This window comes from Chanodichthys erythropterus, chromosome 4, assembly GCF_024489055.1.
Source record: "Chanodichthys erythropterus isolate Z2021 chromosome 4, ASM2448905v1, whole genome shotgun sequence".
Lineage (NCBI taxonomy): Eukaryota > Metazoa > Chordata > Actinopteri > Cypriniformes > Xenocyprididae > Chanodichthys > Chanodichthys erythropterus.
Window position 1 is genome coordinate 23,470,001 of NC_090224.1, and position 20,000 is coordinate 23,490,000.

A 20,000-nucleotide genomic window follows, 5' to 3' on the forward strand; every position below is an offset into this window, starting at 1 on the left:
TTTGCAATTCTGACTTTATTTCGTGTGTGTACTTGTTTAACCCACATTGGGGGGAACAGCCAGTGGTATAATCATACTAAATGATACTTATTTGAAAATGTAAAAATGCAGAAAGTTGTCTGTGATGGGTTAGGAGTAGGGTTATAAAAAGCATTACATCTATGGAGTGTGTGTGTGTGTGTGTGTGTGTGTGTGTGTGTGTGTGTGTGTGTGTGTGTGTGTGTGTGTGTGTGTGTGTCACCTGTACGCTGCAGGTCGCTGCTATCACACCATCTACTGGCGTCTCAGAGAACGGGTCGAACATGCGGTCGGCGCGGCGCATGAAGTCTGGTTTCAGCAGGTACCTGCGGGAGAGAGTCGCATGAATGACTGCAGCATCTGTAAACACGTGACTGTAGAGCGTCACATGATCCCCTTCACTCATAGCTGCGCCTGTAGGCCAGATAGTAATTATTTTTCTGATTAATTGCTCAAAAGAAGATTAATGATCCGAGCTCTTTCCATTACTCAATCTCACACACACACACACACACACACACACACACACTGGTAATAACGGGACGCTGCTCAGAAACATTAAGGCGCTGTGATCCTGACACTCGTGGGCTCATAATGCCAAATGAGTGTTTGGCCTCAGGCTGGATTTCTACATGAGAATGTCGGTGCGAGGGCCGATATTTAGCGAGCGCTCGTTTGCTCTAATGTGTACAGAGCGGACGCGCCGCCGCCGGCTGCAGCTAATGCGATGTGACACTTTAATTGATGAAGTGCAGCGGGAAACACTCACCCGCATGCGCCGTTATACTCGAACTTGCCCTGGTTCAGCTGCATCCCCAGATCTGAAACACAGGAATAATGCGGCACCGCCGTCACAAACATGCATGTGTATGTGCTGCGTTACACACTTAAAACACACAAAATCTGTCGGAGACCTGAACCTTTTTTTATTTTTATCTTGTAATTAAGGAATTATCATTAAAGTCACCATGATTATTATTATGAATGATCATTATTGTGTTAAATTCATGTTCCTGGTAATCCTGAATCAGAATAACATGAGATCCACCAATAGCAAACCACAACCATCCAATCGATTCCCCACAGACTAAATCAAGCCCCGCCCTACATTTGTTCTTGTTTGCGAAGCGTTTCACTCTGACATACAGAAGAAATGACCAGCGAAACTTCCCTTTCATGCCGACTTTAAATCATAAGCTGTCAGTGTTCTGACTATTTATGCGCATTATTAAACCATTATAATGCAATATTAATAACTCGTTTGTTACATTTGTATAAAAAATATTCTGTTTCTACAACTGTGACGAGTTCTTTGACGCTGTGAATTATGAACATTGATTTCTGTTCTAAAGGACATGAGCGTATCGGTGCAAAACTCCCTGTGATGATGCGAGCGTGATGCTGGCCGGTTGCCAGGGTGTTGCTATGGAAGTGCTCAAAAGAGTCTCAGCATCTTCTGTGTGTCGTGTTCCTCCTTCAGTGTGATTTTTCAGATGTTTTCTGGTCCAGCAGCTCCTCAACACACACATGATCTGAGGAATCACTCAGGACAGCAGCACACACACACACACACACACACACACACACTCTACTTCAACAGCGCTATAATAAAGCTGGCGTGTTCGTCAGTCATGTTCCCGTCGTTTATAAAGCGCTGCTGTAGAAACACACTGAAGCGCAGCAGTACGTCTCTCTGATCTGAGATCAGTCTGTCACGCGCACGTGTTTCTGAGCAGATGCTGCTTCATTCCCGCCGGTGGAACATGCGGGAACAGAAGCTGCTTATGCTCGCATTATTACTGACATTCACACACTTCTGCTGATCTATCATCATACACTCGTAGTGTTTCTTACAGCTGGACTCAGTGCTCCATAACTGCTGAACTTCCTCTTTATCACTGTGAAGCTGCTTTGAAACAATCTGTTTTGCATAAAGCGCTTGAAAAATCAGACTTGACTAAGTCAGCCATCACTAGTACTGTAGTGCTCATACTAGTGTTGTAGTCCAGACCACCTAAACCAATACATGTCAAGACTGAGACCAGAGCAGGGCAGCACTCCTTAAATTCATCCAAAAAGATCCACATCTGCTACCTGAGAAATGTCTTATATTTAATCAAGAAACAAAATTATACATATAGCTGCAAGCAGCGATTAAGGGGTCAAGCACAACAGACGAGGAAGCAGCAGACCAACAATGTCATAATGGACTATAGGGGTGACCCTGAATAATGTCATAATGGACTATGATAGTAACTGAGACAAAGACTCAATTTCAATCAGACCAACAGTACTGAAGTTAGAGCCAATTTCATGTTTTGTTCAATTAAAGTGCCACCGAGTGGCGCAATCTCACCACTCTTTTTGTGTCCTCAAAATGCCCCCATAAATAAGCGTGTCAAATTTGGTGAAAATATTTAATTTTAAGAGTTATAGACACATATATGTATGAACACATGTGACTTTGATTGCATTTTTTTGCCACTTACTATCAAAATTTCAACGTTTGGCCATTAGTGTTCAATCCATGTAAGTCAACCACATCCAAAGTTATAAGCATGCAAATTATTTTTTTCACCACAAGGTGGCACTGATTCAAAACTTCTCAGACTCCTTCAGGGCATCATGCCGATGACCTGTACCAAGTTTTTTAATAATACGTTCATGTATTCGTAAAATACAGCATTTTCCTACAAAATTCTCGACAGCCAAAATGGCTGATATGGGAAAACTGGATATCATTTGACTTGGCATGATGCCCTGAATCCAGCAAGACCACGTTTATGATGGACCAAGTTTGGTCTGAATACGATAAAGTGTTGAGGAGATCACATTATTACGTTTATTTTTGCAAGTGCTTCGTGAAATTCATTGACGTGTTTCTTGAGAACGGTTTGACAAGTCAATTTAAATTCCATACCTTTTTGTTGGCATGGTCTGAAGATGATCTGGTTCAATTTTCGTGAAAAATGGAGTAACGGCCTTGGAGGACTTCGAAAAATTCAAAATGTTCATGATGGAAAATTTAGTTTCTAGCCCTGACGGTTCAAAAGTTATTAGCATAAATATATTTCAAGTTTGGACAGTTGGTGGCGCTAGAGGGATTGAGTTAGAGACTCCAAATTTGGTACGGTGACAGTTCAGACTGTCCTCTATCAGTGTGCCAAATTTCATAACTTTCCCACAAGTGGTTCTACGGGCTGCCACAGACTCAACAGCAAAGAAGAAGAGTTTTTTTGCAATCATAGATTGAAATTGTGAGCATCTGTAGGAGCGTGAGCTTCTGTCAATCTGCTGGACCAGAAAACAGCTGAAAAAAAAAATCACACTGGAGGAGAAACACGAGACACAGAAGACACCGAGACTCTCTCACAGACGCAGAAGTTTCACACACTCGCTGCTTCTAAAACAAAGTAGTTTGATATTATATTTAACATTAGTTTCACCAGAACAAATGCGTCTCAGAACAGGAGAGCGCGTCTGATATTCTTCATCAAACCCGTGTGAATGTGCCGAGCTGCGGTCCGTACAGTAGCTCTGAGCCCGCGGACGCATCCGTACCTGGAGTCTGGAAGTTCAGAGACACCATCTGGCAGCCGGCGTTCCAGAAGATCTGAGGCATGTAATTGCTGGAGTCCACGCGGCCTCCTTTGGGGTAGATGCGGCTCATCTGCCGCTTGTTGTAGCTGCGCGTCTGTGGCTGAGGAAAACACGCTCAAACCGGCTATTTTTAACCGGGACAGCAGGGGAATCTTCCCTGAGGAGACGAGCGGATCACGGCAGAGCGAGCTTCTTTAAAACAGTTCAAACGCGCGTTTATCCCGACGGGACGGCCCTCGGGAAAACACACTCATCTACAGGAAATCTGCTCACATCCACACGAAACCACATGATCTACTGATCGTTAGAGTTAGACAAAAGAAAAGTTGCGCTCTCTAAGACTTTGATTAACAAAATACATACTGGATTACAGTTATATACATTTATTTATTTTGGGCTGTTTTCAAGTAAATCACTCTCACACACACACACACACACACACACACAGGGCTGATGGGTAACGGTGTTGAAGGATACTTCACGAACTCGATGGCGTTAGTCTTCAGGTAACCCAGACCCACAGACTCGTTGAAGGACGACATGTTGTGATGGATGTTCCTCTCTGAGGAAAGCAGAAAAACACGGGCATTAACACACACTTCTGTACAGCGGTCATGTGACGTGTTCCTGTGAAACATCCACGTGTCGTACATGACACTGCGACACACGATAAACGCTTTCTTATCCACGTGAATCTGCGTTTTTTTCCAAACCAGCAGTGACTGAGCTCTCCTACAGCAGATCATGGCGCTCGCAAGAAATGATTCAAATATTATTCTTGTTTTGTAATCATCAGGAGCACATACATGTAAACAATATGTAACGTGAAAAGCACTATTTCTGTGATCTCGTCGTTTTCTCTAGAGTTGTTCGCTGAACTGACCCTCGGCGACCTCGAAGCCCTGGAACTTGACGGGTTGGGCGTAGTTGACCATGGCCGACAGATACGGGTGGATGTTGGTCGTCGCTCCTTCATACTTGTAGGAGGCGATGAGCTGCTGTTCGGCATCCGCGTCTTCAGCCGTTTCTACACCCTGATGAACACAAACAGAGTCACTCCGATTCATGAGCAACTCGATTCAGTTTCATTCGATACAGATTCGTTTAGATATCTATCAGACACAGATAACAGATCAAACACACCTTCTTCTTTATGTCGAGGTCGGACACTTCAGACACGTCGGTGGCGTCAGTGACCTCTGTGGCTTCTGACATCTCGGTGGCATCATCATCCGGGATCTGAAACACGGAGATGATGTCAGAGCAGAACTCGAGCGCTGATGAACGTCAGTCCTGCGCCGCTCACCTTCTTCCTGATGCTGCCGTCCCGCGCGTCCGGATCGCCGGGATCCTCCGACAGCGACTGAGTGATGCCGGTCTTCACGTCTGAGTTCAGATCTTTACTGTCCAGAGCTGAGAGACACAGAGATCAAACACTACACGTCTAACGCTGAGAACCTAACCCTGACTGGGAGAGAGCAGCGTCTCCGTCCCATGTGTTCAAGAAACACTCTGGGGTTAGATATCAGTAATAAACATGTCATTTTCTGCAATCGGGCTCTTTCTCCTCCATCATAAATGAGTTGGTCTCAGAGCGTCAGACGAAACACAGTAAACGCTGTCATGTGATCTTGCGTTCGGATGCTGGTGTTTGGGACACAATCGTGTGAGACGCTCCGGAGGAATTAAACCAAATCATTCTGATGACCACCAAACCAACATCTGAGATGCTGCGATGCGATTGGTTCGCTGGTTAGTCCAGTCATCCAATCACAGCCTCTGCTGAGGCAAAGTCATGTGACTTTTTGAGGGATTTATTCAGTAAATGTGTTTCCATCGTAGTTTATGTGCATCAGATAAAACTATTATCCAACTGTATAATTGAGTGTTTTTATGCATTTTTATAATTTATTTGCATCTTGGCATTTCCATCCAGCGTTTCTAATGTGATATCCCAAAATTGAGCGGATGAGTGGATGGAAACATGGCTACTGATGAATCATTCACAAGCAGTGTGTGTGAGAGTGTGTGTGTGTGTGTTTACCGCTGTCCAGATCTTCATCGTTCTCATCTTCTCCAGCTTGTATGCTCATCTCTCCAGCCTCCATGTGCTTCTTGAACGACTCCAGCTGCTCTGTAACACACAATAATCAGTCACATGATCACTCATGACAGTCACACACACCAGTTTAACAAAGAACATCAAGATAAAAACACAGTGATGTATTATTTGAACCGCGGTCGCAGAGTATCCGCTGAACGGTTTCATTCAGATCCGTGTTTCCAGAGCAACAGTGACGACTGGAGGCTGATATGAATACAGAAACGACCAATCACAGTTCGGTATGCAAATATCACGATGACTTCGATCCACAAAATATGATGGAAATGATGCAGGTGTGAATGTAAAAAAAGTGAAGCTTGCGCACATTCGATTTCCAATTGAGCGTTAAACTTCATTGACTGTGAAGCAGAGCATGCTGTGATCGTGAACAGAGCATCACAACTTCATTTCTGATTCTGATTAACGGCGGCAGGAGGTTTCCAGAGAAGGCGACGGTGTACGTACTCTGCTCCACCTCCGGCTTTAAGCGCTTGTTCTTGATGAGGATCTTGCGTTTGAGGTCGTTGGGCGACGGCAGCTGCTGACCGGCTTCGATCTGGAAACACAACAGCGCAGAAACACTCATCAACACATTCACCCGCCGGATGCGAAGGAACAGATTTCAGTGGACTACATTGGCATTGTGGGTCAGATTTTCCCGGGAGACTAAAGCAGGTCTGGATCTGTGTGTGGGGAAAAGGAGGTCACGTACCGGGAATCCCTCCAGCGGATGCTTGAGCAACAGATCCCCGAAGATCTCCTCGCAATACCGGGCCATCTTATACTGCTGCGGTTTACTGCAACACACACACACACACACACACACACACACACACACACACACACACACACACACACACACACACACACACACGCAGCGTGAGCGCCGCCGCACAGAACCGGCGGTCAACATCACTGACCCTCACGCAGACGAGCGCTTTTACCTGCAGTGGTTCTCGAAGGACAGAATAACAGGATAATCAGACGTTACAAACGCCGTTTCCTTTATGGCTTGAATTACATCCTGTTACACAAACAAACAAACAAACAAACAAACAAACAAACAGCACATCAGAAAAGCAGATTGTCCCCATTATAATAAAAAGAACTGCTGAACAAAAACATACACCACTGCATGATTTATTACTACTAATAAAAGCAAAGCAAAAGATCAGATGATTCAGATCAAATGAATGAATCACATTATGAACAAACGAAAGACTCAAACCAGCCAAACGAACAGAGAGTTCAGACTCTGATTCGGATCTTTTATATTGACATTATTAACATTAAGACTCCGATACACCTTTGCTTGAACAGAAACACAATTTCAAGCGACACGCTGATTTTTGCAGCGATTTACTGTTAGAGAACATCCAGAACGACCCACATTTATATGAATATGAAAATATATATGATAATATGATTCCTCTCAATAACAAAATAAACAACACAAATGACATGAAACAGCAGTTAAGAAAGCATCTGATGTTTATAAATCGCTTTACAGTATTAACATGTTTTTACTCGCGTCTGAACAGAAGAAATGAACCGGAGACGATTCACACCTCAAAGAAGGCGGAGCCCTTAGAGTCACACCCACCTATTACATCATCACCATTGACCAATGGGAGTTCAGGAGAGTTTAACAGCCAGAATGAACTCCAGAAACTAACTTTGTTTTGGCCTGATTTTGTTTGAAATGAAGTTCCTCCTTCAGTTTCACTTGTAGTATTTCAGAGTCTTTAGTCTGTTTTTGCAACTTAAAACTAAAAGCATGAAGATGTCCGACAGTCAGAGCAGTGATTGACAGCTCACCTTGAACAGGATGTCGGTGCACATGGCCTTCCCATGAGTGATGATGGGCTCCTGATCCTCGCCTTTACCATCCCAGCAGTCCAGCTCCACACACCTGGAACACACACACACACACACACATAAATCCGTGATCTCTGACGTGTTGACAGGAACAGGCGCTCAGACACGCATGTTGAGTTATTTCTCTGACACGCGTGTGTTTCGGCACACACCTGCAGCCGGACAGCAGCACCTGCCGGTACATCTCCACCGAAGACTTCCCGCCGAACTGCCGGCCGGTCAGGTACGTGTTGTGTGACGAGCTGATGAAGTAATGAGCCAGCGGCTGATCCATCTCCTGACACAGATCCAGACGGTCCAGGAACATCGGCGCGTTCTCATCCGACATCAGGTACCGGCAGAATCCGTCTGAGGACATGCGACCTGAAAAACACAAGATGATCAAATCTGTCCGCAAACGTTCAGATGAGAAGATGATTGACTTATTGCTTCATCACCTTCATACGGCTGGAATGATTATGATTTTCTAATGCTTTTAAAAGAGTCTCTTCTGCTCACCAATACTGTGTTTATTATTCCAGTGTAAATCAGCTGTTTTCTCTGTGAATATATAGTAAAGTGTAATTTACTCCAGTCTTCAGTGTCACATGATCCTTCAGAAATCATTCTGATATGATGATTTGCTGCTCAAGAAACATTTATGATTATTATCAATGTTGAAAACAGTTGATAATATGAAAAGTTCATATTTTGTGAAAACTGTGATACTTTTTATTTTTTAGGATTCTTTGATGAATAGAAAGTTCAAAAGAACAGCATTTATTAATATATTTTAATATATATTATTATTTATAAATAGAATCTTTTGTAACATTATAAATGTCTTTACTGTCACTTTTGATCAATTTAATGTATCCTTGATGAATAAAAATATTAATTTTTCTCTTTTTTTTAATCGTTCTCACCACAAACTTCGAATGAAAGTGTATCATGTTTTCCAAAAAAATATAAAGCAGTTTTATTAACTGTTTTCAAAATGATACCAATAAGAATTTTTATTAATAATTGAGATATAATAATTGTATATCAGAATGATTTCTGAAGGATCATGTGACACTGAAGACTGGAGTAATGATGCTGAAAATTCAGCTTTGATCACAGAAATAAATTACACTTTACTATATATTCACATAGAAAACAGCTGATTTACATTGGAATAATATTTCACTGTTTTACTGTATTTTTGATCAAATAAACACAGTCCTGGTGAGCAGAAGAGACTCTTTCAGAAACTCTGGAGCTCTAGTGTGTTGGTCGGAGCGTGTGCTGACACTGACTGGCCACTAGAGAGCAGCAGCGCTTCAGTCCATCGGTCCTTCATTAGACGCTCATCACGTCTCCTCGGCCTCCATTTACCTTTCTTTTTCAAGTCAGCGTCTCTCTCGTATTTCTCAATGATCTGCGTGACTCGTTTGGCTTCATAAAACGGAAAGAGGATCTCGTTGAGTCGAGGGTCCCGCTGGTTCTGAGGGAAAACAAACATCTTGAGTGAGGAAGGGTTCGTCCTTGGAGACGCATCTTTATGAGCTCATGAAAATACAGCCATGTATGTCAGAATCAGCCGGCTGCAGCCCAACCTCATTTTTTACCCTTATGAGGGCAAACTTTTCCAATGCACATAAAACACACAGTGTGTCTTCACTGCAAATTAAAGCAGACGGACAGAGAACAGACGAGTATCGGGCAGTTCACTCACATTCTGCTTCATTTCTGACCTGCTGAAACATCACTGTCTTACACTGCAGTTCACAGACATCGAGAGACGGTGTGAGACGAGCAGCAAACACAACACACACCACAACCAACCAGACCCGTGTGAAGCCAGACAAACACACAGACAGAAGCAGGACCGTCACCACACACACACACACACACACACACACAGGTTTTGTGAATTGTGGGGACATTCCATAGGCGTAATGGTTTTTATACTGTACTAACCCTACACACTTTCACTTTCTCCAAAAAGTCATTCTGTGTGACTGAAAAATGGGAAATGGAGTAATGTCCTCATAAATCACCCTCTCCTTGTAATACCTCTGTCATTATACACATTTGTGTCCTGATATGTCACACACACACACACACACACACACACACACACACACACACACACACACACACACACACACAGCAGGGCGACATGCAGACAGAAACACACAGTTAATAAATGATAAAGAGCTTACTTCATTCAGAAAGCTGACTAACTGCTCTACGGTTAAATAATCACTTTTGTCTCCGTTGCTGCAAAGAAATTGAGCAGAAGAGATTTGGTTTGGTTACAAAAACACAAACAAAACCATTAAAGACAGAGAGAGAGAGAGTTAGACATGTCAAAGCATCAGTACGACACCGTCTACAGATCCTGTTAGTCAAACACGGGTTAATGTCGAACCGCTGAAGCGTTAGAGTCTGTCTCTGGAGTGAGTGCTGCTAATCTGTGAGTGAAGATCTGTGCGGACGTACATCTTCTTGAAAAGCTCCTCGATGTCCGTGCGAGGGCAGATTTTCTGCGTGAGAGCGTAGAAGATGTCAAAGGTGAAGGCCGAATGCTCGATCTCATCATTCTGCAGCACAAAGAGAATCAGCAGGTTAACAGCAGCTCGTGTTTGAGACTCCTGCAAACCGGATCAGAGCCATTATATCAAAAGATTTGCTGAACCGGCAGCTTCTTTCACTAGTATTAAGATTAAACTAGTTAATGCGTTTTTAAGAGATTTTAGATGTTTTCACTGGAATGCGAGTCATAATAATAAAACACACTTTAATAAGCTTTTAGATCCACAGACACGCATCCCAACATTTAAAAGACATTTTTATGTCTAAAAACCCAATATATACAGTGAGAAATAAAATTTGGGAAATATTTAGTTTTTTTTTTTTAATCTGTTCACTATAATACTGTACTGTGTATTTTATTATTTATTGTAAATCTATTTATTTATTTTTAATCTAACTTTTATAATTAATTTTAATCTATTTTATTATTTATTCATTTTAAAATATTATTTTAATATAATTTTTTCATTATTTACAAATTTGTATTTCAATATTTTTTATTTATTTAAATTCTTTTTATTATTTATTTCTATTCATTTATTTTTTATTTTAATCTCATTCATTTATTTTTAATTGAACTTTTATAATTAATTTTAATCTATTTTCTATTATTTATTTTATTCATTTTATAATTTAAAATGGTATTTTATTGTAATATTTCTTATTTATTTATTTAATTAATTCATTTATTTACACATTTGTATTTTTCCATTTGTGTATTTAAATTTACTTTTTATTATTTATTGTAAATCTATTTATTTTTAATCTAACTTTTATTTTATTTAAATTTTATTTTATTTAAATTCATTTTAATCTATTTTATTATTTATTCATTTAAAATAGTATTTTAATATAATTTTTTTCATTTATTTACAAATTTGTATTTCAAAGTTTTTTATTTATTTAAATTCTTTTTATTATTTATTTCTATCCATTTATTTCTTATTTTAATCTCATTTATTTTTAATTGAACTTTTATAATTAATTTTAATCTATTTTTTATTATTTATTTTATTCATTTTATAATTTAAAATGGTATTTTATTGTAATTTTTTAAATGTATTTAATTCATTTATTTACACATTTGTATTTTTTTTTTAAATTTAAATTCTTTTTATTATTTATTTCTATCAAATTACTTTTTGTATTTTAATCTTGTTATATATTTATTTTCCCACTGTTTGTTTCCCCGGATGAAACCCTGGTCATCAGCTGGAGCTCAAAGACGGACATGTTCTTCTTCAGAATCACGTCACTGAATCAGACATTCACATTGAGCAGATTAAATCCATCAAAAGGTCAAACGATGGCGTTCCTCTGACCTTCCCGCTGGGCAGACCGAGTTCCTTCAGCGCCTGGAAGATTCCCTTCTCCGTTTTCCCCGAGCCGAACGTCCGGGTTATTCTGCGTGAGACGAGACGATCAGACAAAACACTCCAGAATAAAGAGATCATCAAAGAGAACATCAGACACTCACCCTCGAACGGGGATTTTACCGTTGATGTTCGTGAGGAAGGAGAGTCTCATCCAACTAGAGAGAGAGAGAGAGAGTTCATGAAGACCAACATCTGATGGATCTGCTCTCATCTCACCCAAAAACATGATGTTCCTCCTCTTCTGCAGAACAAACATCTAAAGATTCTTGATTCTCCAGTAAATGTTTGTTGATTTAAGAGTCTTTAGATATTTGTTCTGGAGAACAAGACGGAAACACTGAGGAAGAACATGATTGTTTTCGGTGTGATCAGATCTCCAGCAGATCAGGTCGTTCACCGTCACTCATGAGCTCATATATTTGTGTCGTCTGGCAGTTCGAGTCTTTCGTGGATCGACTTACTGTTTCTTCAGGCACGTCATCGGACACACGTTATTCGCCTTGAAGTTGTGAATCACGGATTTCAGGCCTTCCATCCATTTCTGCAGTCATAAATGAGGAGAAGCTGAATTATTCTGAATGTCGAATATTGAGGAAGCTTAAACTATTAGATCCGTTACATGAAGCCTTAACAGACTTAAACGACATCAACATGAAGTAAAGCAGCTCGTCTGAGAGTCAGTTTGAGCAGCTGGAGTGAACGAACAACAAACGACTCGTTCCAGTGAATCACAAACGAATCACACAGAGCTGAACTCTCAGAACATTAGTTCACTGATAATACTGAGGTTTGATCCATCACAGAGACAGACACACACGTTCAGAGCAGGATTGGGACAGAAGCGTGATTCACTGCGTCTGACACGTGTGCTGCACTGACCAGGTCACACCTGTTGCCGTGGTAACGGTTACCTTGGCGGTGTCCGTGTTGTCGGTCACCATGTACATGAAGCTGAGGTTGACCAGGTCCGGGCCGCTGCACACGCAGATGATGCGACCGTCCAGATCCGCCTCGTTCTTCCCGGCGGCTTCCAGGCACGCAAGGATCTTTGAGTCCTTCAGAACGGAACAAAAACACGGACAAACATCAACATCAACTCGTTCAGCAGAAACACTGGAGGTCTGGAACTCACAGTTAGTCTGGATTTAGATGAAACTGTTTAGTCAAAACTACCGAATCCCAAAGAGACGTCACGTTCCCAGACCTCACGTCTGTGTCTGATTCATTTAATGATGTTCATTTCATGAACAATTCAATCCAAGAGTGATTCATTTCAGCAAAGAGGGATTGAGCTGCAAAAACTGCTGATGAAATATGAGCCGGATTTTCACTCATGTTGAGTTTGAAGGTGAGGGAACATGATCACAGTAAACCTGTCTCTATTAACATGAAAGTGGACACACACACGCACACACACACACACACGCACGCGCGCGCAGGTAAATGGTCCATAAAGTCACTTCCTGCTGTGACTGCACCAGACTAACACTGCAGATGGGTGCGGCTGCACAGCGACACACACCAGTCAATATTTGACACACACACACAGAATATGATATATAATCTCTGACTGTCAATAATACTTGAGAGCAGATGTAAAGCAAACACAGTAACAGAGTCTCGCTGAACATGTTCCTAACCTTCTCTGAACACTTTTAAATGTTAAAAGTGTTTTTTCCGGGTTATGTGAACGTTAAGGGAACATTCCAGTGTATCATTCTCCAAACATTATGGGAACGTTACTTTAGAACGTTCTGAAACAAGTACAAACATTTTAAAAAGATTAAACAAACTATAATATTTCTGGGTAAAAACAAACACTCATGAATGATGTATAAATAATGTTCTTGTTCCATCATTTTGAGAACATTAAAGACCAGATAACTCTGAACAAACGTTCTGTTAATGTTTCTGGAAGAACCTCGACAGAACGTTAGCTAAAGTTCTGAGAACGTTCCCTGTGAGCTCCGTCAGGTCATGTGACAGTGAAGTGATGCGTCTGATGGACAGTGACGAGTGACGTTCTCACAGCGTTCTCTCAATGTTACGAACAAACGTTCTTCCAGTAACATTAATAGAACGTTTGTTTAATAATGTTCTCAACATGTTGGCACAGAAAGCAGCGAATCATGAAGTCGAACAGGAATCGGACGTCTTTACCTTCGGCACGACTCCAGGACGGATGCTGTTGATCAGAGAACATTCCAGCAGCTGACCTTCCTGCAGGAGACACGATTTAATGAACAACGCTGTTATTACTCTATAACCGTGCTTGATCTAGAGTGAATATGAATAATAATGCACATCTCAAAGTTCTGCTGACAGAAAGAGTTTAAACTGAATGTCAGTGACTGACAGTATGAACATCATCAATCATCTCATCAGATCAAATCTCAGGTTTATAATGAGTTTCACATGAATATAATTTAAGCCTTCATGATCTCATGAGAGTCTGAACAGAAACAGAATGAAGATCTGAGGATTTATTGACTCATAATCGCACCTTTCCGTCACTTTTCCACGTGAGGAAGAAGCCGAACTCGTCGACTTTGAAATGGCAGCTGGGCTCGAAGACGAAGGGATCCTGAAAAACACAACAGATGATGAGCGTTATTCTGGACAGATGAACACACGTCATTAAACAGCCGTGTGTGTGTGTGTGTGTGTGTGTGACGTGATGCACTGGAGCAGCAGTTTAGAGAGTAACGGCACGCTAATCTGTTTTGCTGTTTGCTGACCTCTTGTGTTCAGTCTGCTGCCGCTGGCCGACCCTCACGACAGTAACTAACCCTGCCAGAACATAACCTCTCCATCACCAACACTCCCACAGGCCTCCTCGTGGCCACACGGACAAATTTGTAATATCCTGTGACTTTCCATGAAGGGATGGTGGTTGGTGTGAGCGCAGGCGGTCAGGAGCTGGAGTGCACTGGGATAAGGATGTGTGCCGACACCTGTACTTTTCCACAAAGCTTCTGTATGATGAGCAGTACTGGGATCACCGTTGACTTCAGGCTGGATGGAAACCTCTTTAATATTCGAAGCTTCAAGGCACCACCAAGGTCTCAGTAACGCGGGTCCTTGATCTGACGACTGCGTGCTCGTGACGTAGAAGAGCCCAGAAGTCATCTTCATTTATATTGCGCTTTTAACAATACAGGCTGTCTCAAAGCAGCTTCACAGTGATAACAGGAAAATTAATGGACAGAGATTATTTTGCTCTACAGCAGCAAGCAAGTTTTTGATTAAATCACTTATTTATTAACTTAGGGGCCGCTTAAACACCTTTTTAACTGAAAACAGAAGACTTCTGATGCATTCTTGTCGTTCATTTACGTGTTTTTTTGTACAAACCCGATTCCAAAAAAGTTGCGACACTGTACAAATTGTGAATAAAAAAGGAATGCAATAATTTACAAATCTCATAAACTTATATTTTATTCACACACTCTAAAAACTGCTGGGTTAAATATGGACAAAACCAGGGATTGGGTTGTTTTCACCCAGCCATTTTTTCCAACCAATTTTGTATTTATTTTTTTAGACAGCAATATATTAATATAGTAAAAGTTATGTTTTTACTCACCCCCAAATAGGGGCAAATTTGTGTGGTATTTTAAGATGAAACTTGACCAGACCAGAGACTTATATTACATTTTGTGAAAGAGGGCATAATAGGTGCCCTTTAACCCAACCTGCTGGGTTTGTCCTTATTTTACCCAGCTTGGGTTTTTTAACCCAGCATTTTTTAGAGTGCAATAGAATATAGATAAGATATCAGATGTTGAAAGTGAGACATTTTGAAATGTCATGCCAAATATTGGCTCATTTTGGATTTCATGAGAGCTACACATTCCAAAAAATTGGGACAGGTAGCAATAAGAGGCCGGAAAAGTTAAATGTACATATAAGGAACAGCTGGAGGACCAATTTGCAACTTATTAGGTCAATTGGCAACATGATTGGGTATAAAAAGAGCCTCTCAGAGTGGCAGTGTCTCTCAGAAGTCAAGATGGGCAGAGGATCACCAATTCCCCCAATGCTGCGGCCAAAAATAGTGGAGCAATATCAGAAAGGAGTTTCTCAGAGAAACATTGCAAAGAGTTTGAAGTTATCATCATCTACAGTGCATAATATCATCCAAAGATTCAGAGAATCTGGAACAATCTCTGTGCGTAAGGGTCAAGGCCGGAAAACCATACTGGATGCCCGTGATCTTCGGGCCCTTAGACGGCACTGCATCACATACAGGAATGCTACTGTAATGGAAATCACAACATGGGCTCAGGAATACTTCCAGAAAACATTGTCGGTGAACACAATCCACCGTGCCATTCGCCGCTGCCGGCTAAAACTCTATAGGTCAAAAAAGAAGCCATATCTAAACATGATCCAGAAGCGCAGGCGTTTTCTCTGGGCCAAGACTCATTTAAAATGGACTGTGGCAAAGTGGAAAACTGTTCTGTGGTCAGACAAATCAAAATTTGAAGTTCTTTTTGGAAAACTGGGACGCCATGTCATCCGGACTAAAGAGGACAGGGACAACCCAAGTTGTTATCAGCGCTCAGTTCAGAAGCCTGCATCTCTGATGGTATGGGGTTGCATGAGTGCGTGTGGCATGGGCAGCTTACACATCTGGAAAGGCACCATCAATGCTGAAAGGTATATCCAAGTTCTAGAACAACATATGCTCACATCCAGACGTCGTCTCTTTCAGGGAAGACCTTGCATTTTCCAACATGACAATGCCAGACCACATACTGCATCAATTACAACATCATGGCTGCGTAGAAGAAGGATCCGGGTACTGAAATGGCCAGCCTGCAGTCCAGATCTTTCACCCATAGAAAACATTTGGCGCATCATAAAGAGGAAGATGCGACAAAGAAGACCTAAGACAGTTGAGTAACTAGAAGCCTGTATTAGACAAGAATGGGACAACATTCCTATTCCTAAACTTGAGCAACTTGTCTCCTCAGTCCCCAGATGTTTGCAGACTGTTATAAAGAGAAGAGGGGATGCCACACAGTGGGAAACATGGCCTTGTCCCAACTTTTTTGAGATGTGTTGATGCCATGAAATTTAAAATCAACTTATTTTTCCCTTAAAATTATAAATTTTGTCAGTTTCAACATTTGATATGTCATCTATGTTGTATTCTGAATAAAATAGTGAAATTTGAAACTTCCACGTCATTGCATTCTGGTTTTGTTCACAATGTGTACAGTGTCCCAACTTTTTTGGTATCTGGTTTGTATGTGTACAGATGCTTAGTCTTAAGTGACATTGCCAAATTACTTGTCTGGCCCGCATAATACAGAAAAATTAGTCGTTTCCGTGGATCCATGCGAACTGGAATCATTTTGATAACGTTTTATTTATACATAGGGAAAGGGAAGGGAAGGAGGCCTACAAGAAGAAGAAGAAGACTCTCCTTGCTGCTGCCGTGAAGACCTACATCAAAACTGAAGAGATATGCCAACGGAGGCCCAACCTCTGTTCTTACCAAAGAACAACAACCATTAGTACCATCCTTTAAGCATCTAGGCAGCACTGTATCAGAGGACTGCAATCTAGATTAATAATAAAAAAATCAGATAAAGCAAGCCTCTGCAGCCTTTGGCAAACTTCAACGTAAGGTCTTTCAAAATAAGCACCAATTGCTCACTAATTGCTGTCTGCATCACCACTCGAATCCTGGGTCATGTACAGCAACACCTGAGGCTGCCGGAGCGAGTCTTGAGGATCACATGCATCCCACAGTCTGAGGTGCTTGCTAGGACAAACTGCAAGAACATGGAGGCAACGGTCACCGAACATCAACTACGCTGGCTTGGGCATGTTATAAGGCTGCCTCAAGATCGTCTGCCACAACAAATCCTCTACGGTCCGCTCCATCAGGCCCGTTCTGCAGGGGGTCAGAAAAGCGGTACAAAGATCAACTAAAAACTTCACTGAGAAAGTGTCGAATTAAGCCCTCACGGCTGGAAGAATTAGCAGCAAACCGCACCATCTGGAAGCAGCTCTGCCACACAGGAATACTACGGAGACGTACAACCGTGCCTGCCTCTACAAACTCAGATTTGTGGATCAAGGATTGGATTCTGCAGTCTTCAAAGAATTCACCGAAAATGAGGAGGAACGTCATCATCATATACGAAGGACAACCAAAGAAGAAGAAGTGTGTGTAGATCGATTCCAAACGTCCTCTCTGAGTTTGGCAGCAAAAATCTCAAAGTCCAAATAAAAGCGTCCCGATGCGAGCGCACACCCGCGGGCTCGGCTAATGAGTTCACCGTCGACGGCCTTCAGCTGAACACACGAGCCAAGATGGCCGCCGGCAGCACAGTTTCACCGTCTGCTGCTCTGTCGGATCTGGCTGAACTGTAACTGCTCTCCATGAGACTTCCTTCTTATTTACACACTAGTTCCTGTGCGATACATCTGCCGCATTAATCAAGACGCCCGCGTCCTGCAGGGCTTTTCAATTAACCAGAGCACGCGATGTTCTTCATCGTCCCGCAAAGGTGATTTTACTGCGAACGACCGCATTTGACACCTGCAGCATCAGGTGACGTTTACCTGCGATGATTCGGACGGCACGTTACTCAACAATCTGACCTCGTGTTTACAGCAGAAAACAGCACAAATAGTGGAGCTGCTAACTTAAATAGTTATGAGTGAAATCACAAACAGAGTCAGTGAATCCACACGTTACCCAGAATCCCTCTGCATGTTTATGTCATTAACATCATTTCAGCTGATGTAAAAGCTTGATTGAGATACACAGGAAATGCATAAACAGGAAGTGTGTGTGTGCGACAAGATCAGGGCGTTTACCTCATCGAATCGGTCAAACGCGGCTCCTTCCTGCAGGAATTCAGGAACGCGTTTCTGCCAGTTGAACTCGTATGATTTGGTCATGACTGCTCCTCACAGACCTGAAACACACGCATGATGGGAAATAAACCACATTAACATCCAGAAAACTCTCACACCACAGTCACTGGACTGTAATACGACAAATATTTCAGTTCTTGTGTTTTTGGTGCATCTGTAAAGAATAAAGAATCATTTCATTAATTCTTTTGTGAATGAACACACTTAGAGACACATAATATTCAGTGATATTACTGACTGCACTGACACTATCAGACGAGAAACTTGATCTGAACTGATCTCAATAATGACTCTGTTGTCCTCTTTACAGCAGAATCTGAATTTGTCTCAAATCTTCTCTTCAGCCTAAACATGAACATGGGCTCTAAACTGACAGAATGAAAGCTGCCGTCAGGTCATGTGAATATTCATGTCCACGGTCATTTGTTGAACACACTAAAACAGATTCAACATGCCGACGGCAAGATTTCCCAAACAGGAAAGTGTCTCGCTGCGTCCGCTGGGAAACACGCTGGACACCGAGACACAGAGCATTATAAATAAACCGCTGATGTCCCACCGAGCTGATAAATATTCAAGAGCTCATTAATATTCAGGAGATGTGCTGCATATTCAAGCACATCCAACAGAAGGAGTTACGGCTCCGCCACGTTCACAACGGAAAATTCACAGATTTACCGCTGTCCCGGCGAACAGGGAACGTTGTGCCAGCGTTCTCTCAAAGTTATGAACAAACGTTCTTCCAGTAACGTTAACAGAATATTTATTTAAAGTTTTTAATAATGTTCTCAAAACGTTAACACAGAAACATTATTTATTCATTGTTCATGGAACAATTTTTTCATAAATGTTTTTGTTTATATATTTTTTAATGTTTCTACTCGTTTCAGAGCGTTCAGAGAACATTCTAAAGTAACGTTCTCACAATGTTTGCAGAAAGATAAGATGGAATGTTCCCTTAACGTTCACGTAACCAAGAAAAAACGCTTTTGAAACATTAAATAAAGGGGTGTTTTGAACATTTACAAATAACATCTCATAATTTAATGGGAACATTAGCAAAACGTAGAACATATTTTTGTCAAGTTAGCTTTATTTCTACAGCGCTCTATACAGTAGAGATTGTTTCAAAGCAGCTTCACAGTAATAAACAGGAAAATAACAGAATTAATGATGCAAAGTTCATCAAATATGAGATGACTGAAGACAACAGAGTCATTATTCAGATCATGTTGATTCAGTTCAGTTCAATAACGGTGAAAGTTTTGTTAGCTGTGGTTCTGAACAAACTGAACTCATTAAGATGTCAGTTATGTTCAGTGTTGATGTTCTTCATGTCACACAGTTTAACATTAGTTATGAACACAAACGACTGATCAGCAGCTGAACACGTGAGTTAGCGGAGCTGAGATAATTATCCGTCCCTGTAAGGCCGCGCAATCCCCTGTTACCGCCCGTTTAAAACGGCAGCGAGGGTAATTACCCAGAGGCCCCTGCTTCATAAGCGCACTCAAATTAATGAGTGAGGATGCAGAGGACACGCGGGGACACGCGGCCGAGAGACG

General features: G+C 41.6%; 1 protein-coding gene across 8 annotated transcripts in view; it reads right to left on the reverse strand.

Moving 5' to 3' along the window:
* plcb4b (phospholipase C, beta 4b) overlaps window positions 1-20,000 on the reverse strand; it is a 48,548-nt gene that overhangs the window by 16,143 nt on the left and 12,405 nt on the right. For 7 of the 8 annotated variants that reach the window (XM_067384599.1, XM_067384600.1, XM_067384596.1 and 4 more), the window contains 23 exons: window positions 18,376-18,476; window positions 14,039-14,119; window positions 13,696-13,755; window positions 12,447-12,590; window positions 11,997-12,076; window positions 11,637-11,690; window positions 11,482-11,563; window positions 10,067-10,167; window positions 9,787-9,844; window positions 8,957-9,065; window positions 7,753-7,963; window positions 7,541-7,634; window positions 6,667-6,746; window positions 6,435-6,519; window positions 6,188-6,278; window positions 5,663-5,752; window positions 4,925-5,031; window positions 4,762-4,857; window positions 4,502-4,652; window positions 4,096-4,180; window positions 3,580-3,704; window positions 788-839; window positions 242-344 (listed from right to left, as the gene is read on the reverse strand). In XM_067384599.1, the coding sequence (XP_067240700.1) occupies window positions 242-344; window positions 788-839; window positions 3,580-3,704; window positions 4,096-4,180; window positions 4,502-4,652; window positions 4,762-4,857; window positions 4,925-5,031; window positions 5,663-5,752; window positions 6,188-6,278; window positions 6,435-6,519; window positions 6,667-6,746; window positions 7,541-7,634; window positions 7,753-7,963; window positions 8,957-9,065; window positions 9,787-9,844; window positions 10,067-10,167; window positions 11,482-11,563; window positions 11,637-11,690; window positions 11,997-12,076; window positions 12,447-12,590; window positions 13,696-13,755; window positions 14,039-14,119; window positions 18,376-18,459 (2,223 nt within the window). In that variant the 5' untranslated portion in view covers window positions 18,460-18,476. Of the gene's footprint in view, window positions 1-241; window positions 345-787; window positions 840-3,579; window positions 3,705-4,095; window positions 4,181-4,501; window positions 4,653-4,761; window positions 4,858-4,924; window positions 5,032-5,662; window positions 5,753-6,187; window positions 6,279-6,434; window positions 6,520-6,666; window positions 6,747-7,540; window positions 7,635-7,752; window positions 7,964-8,956; window positions 9,066-9,786; window positions 9,845-10,066; window positions 10,168-11,481; window positions 11,564-11,636; window positions 11,691-11,996; window positions 12,077-12,446; window positions 12,591-13,695; window positions 13,756-14,038; window positions 14,120-14,273; window positions 14,298-18,375; window positions 18,477-20,000 lie in introns of those variants that run through there. The other variant, XM_067384601.1, reaches the window with a different exon arrangement.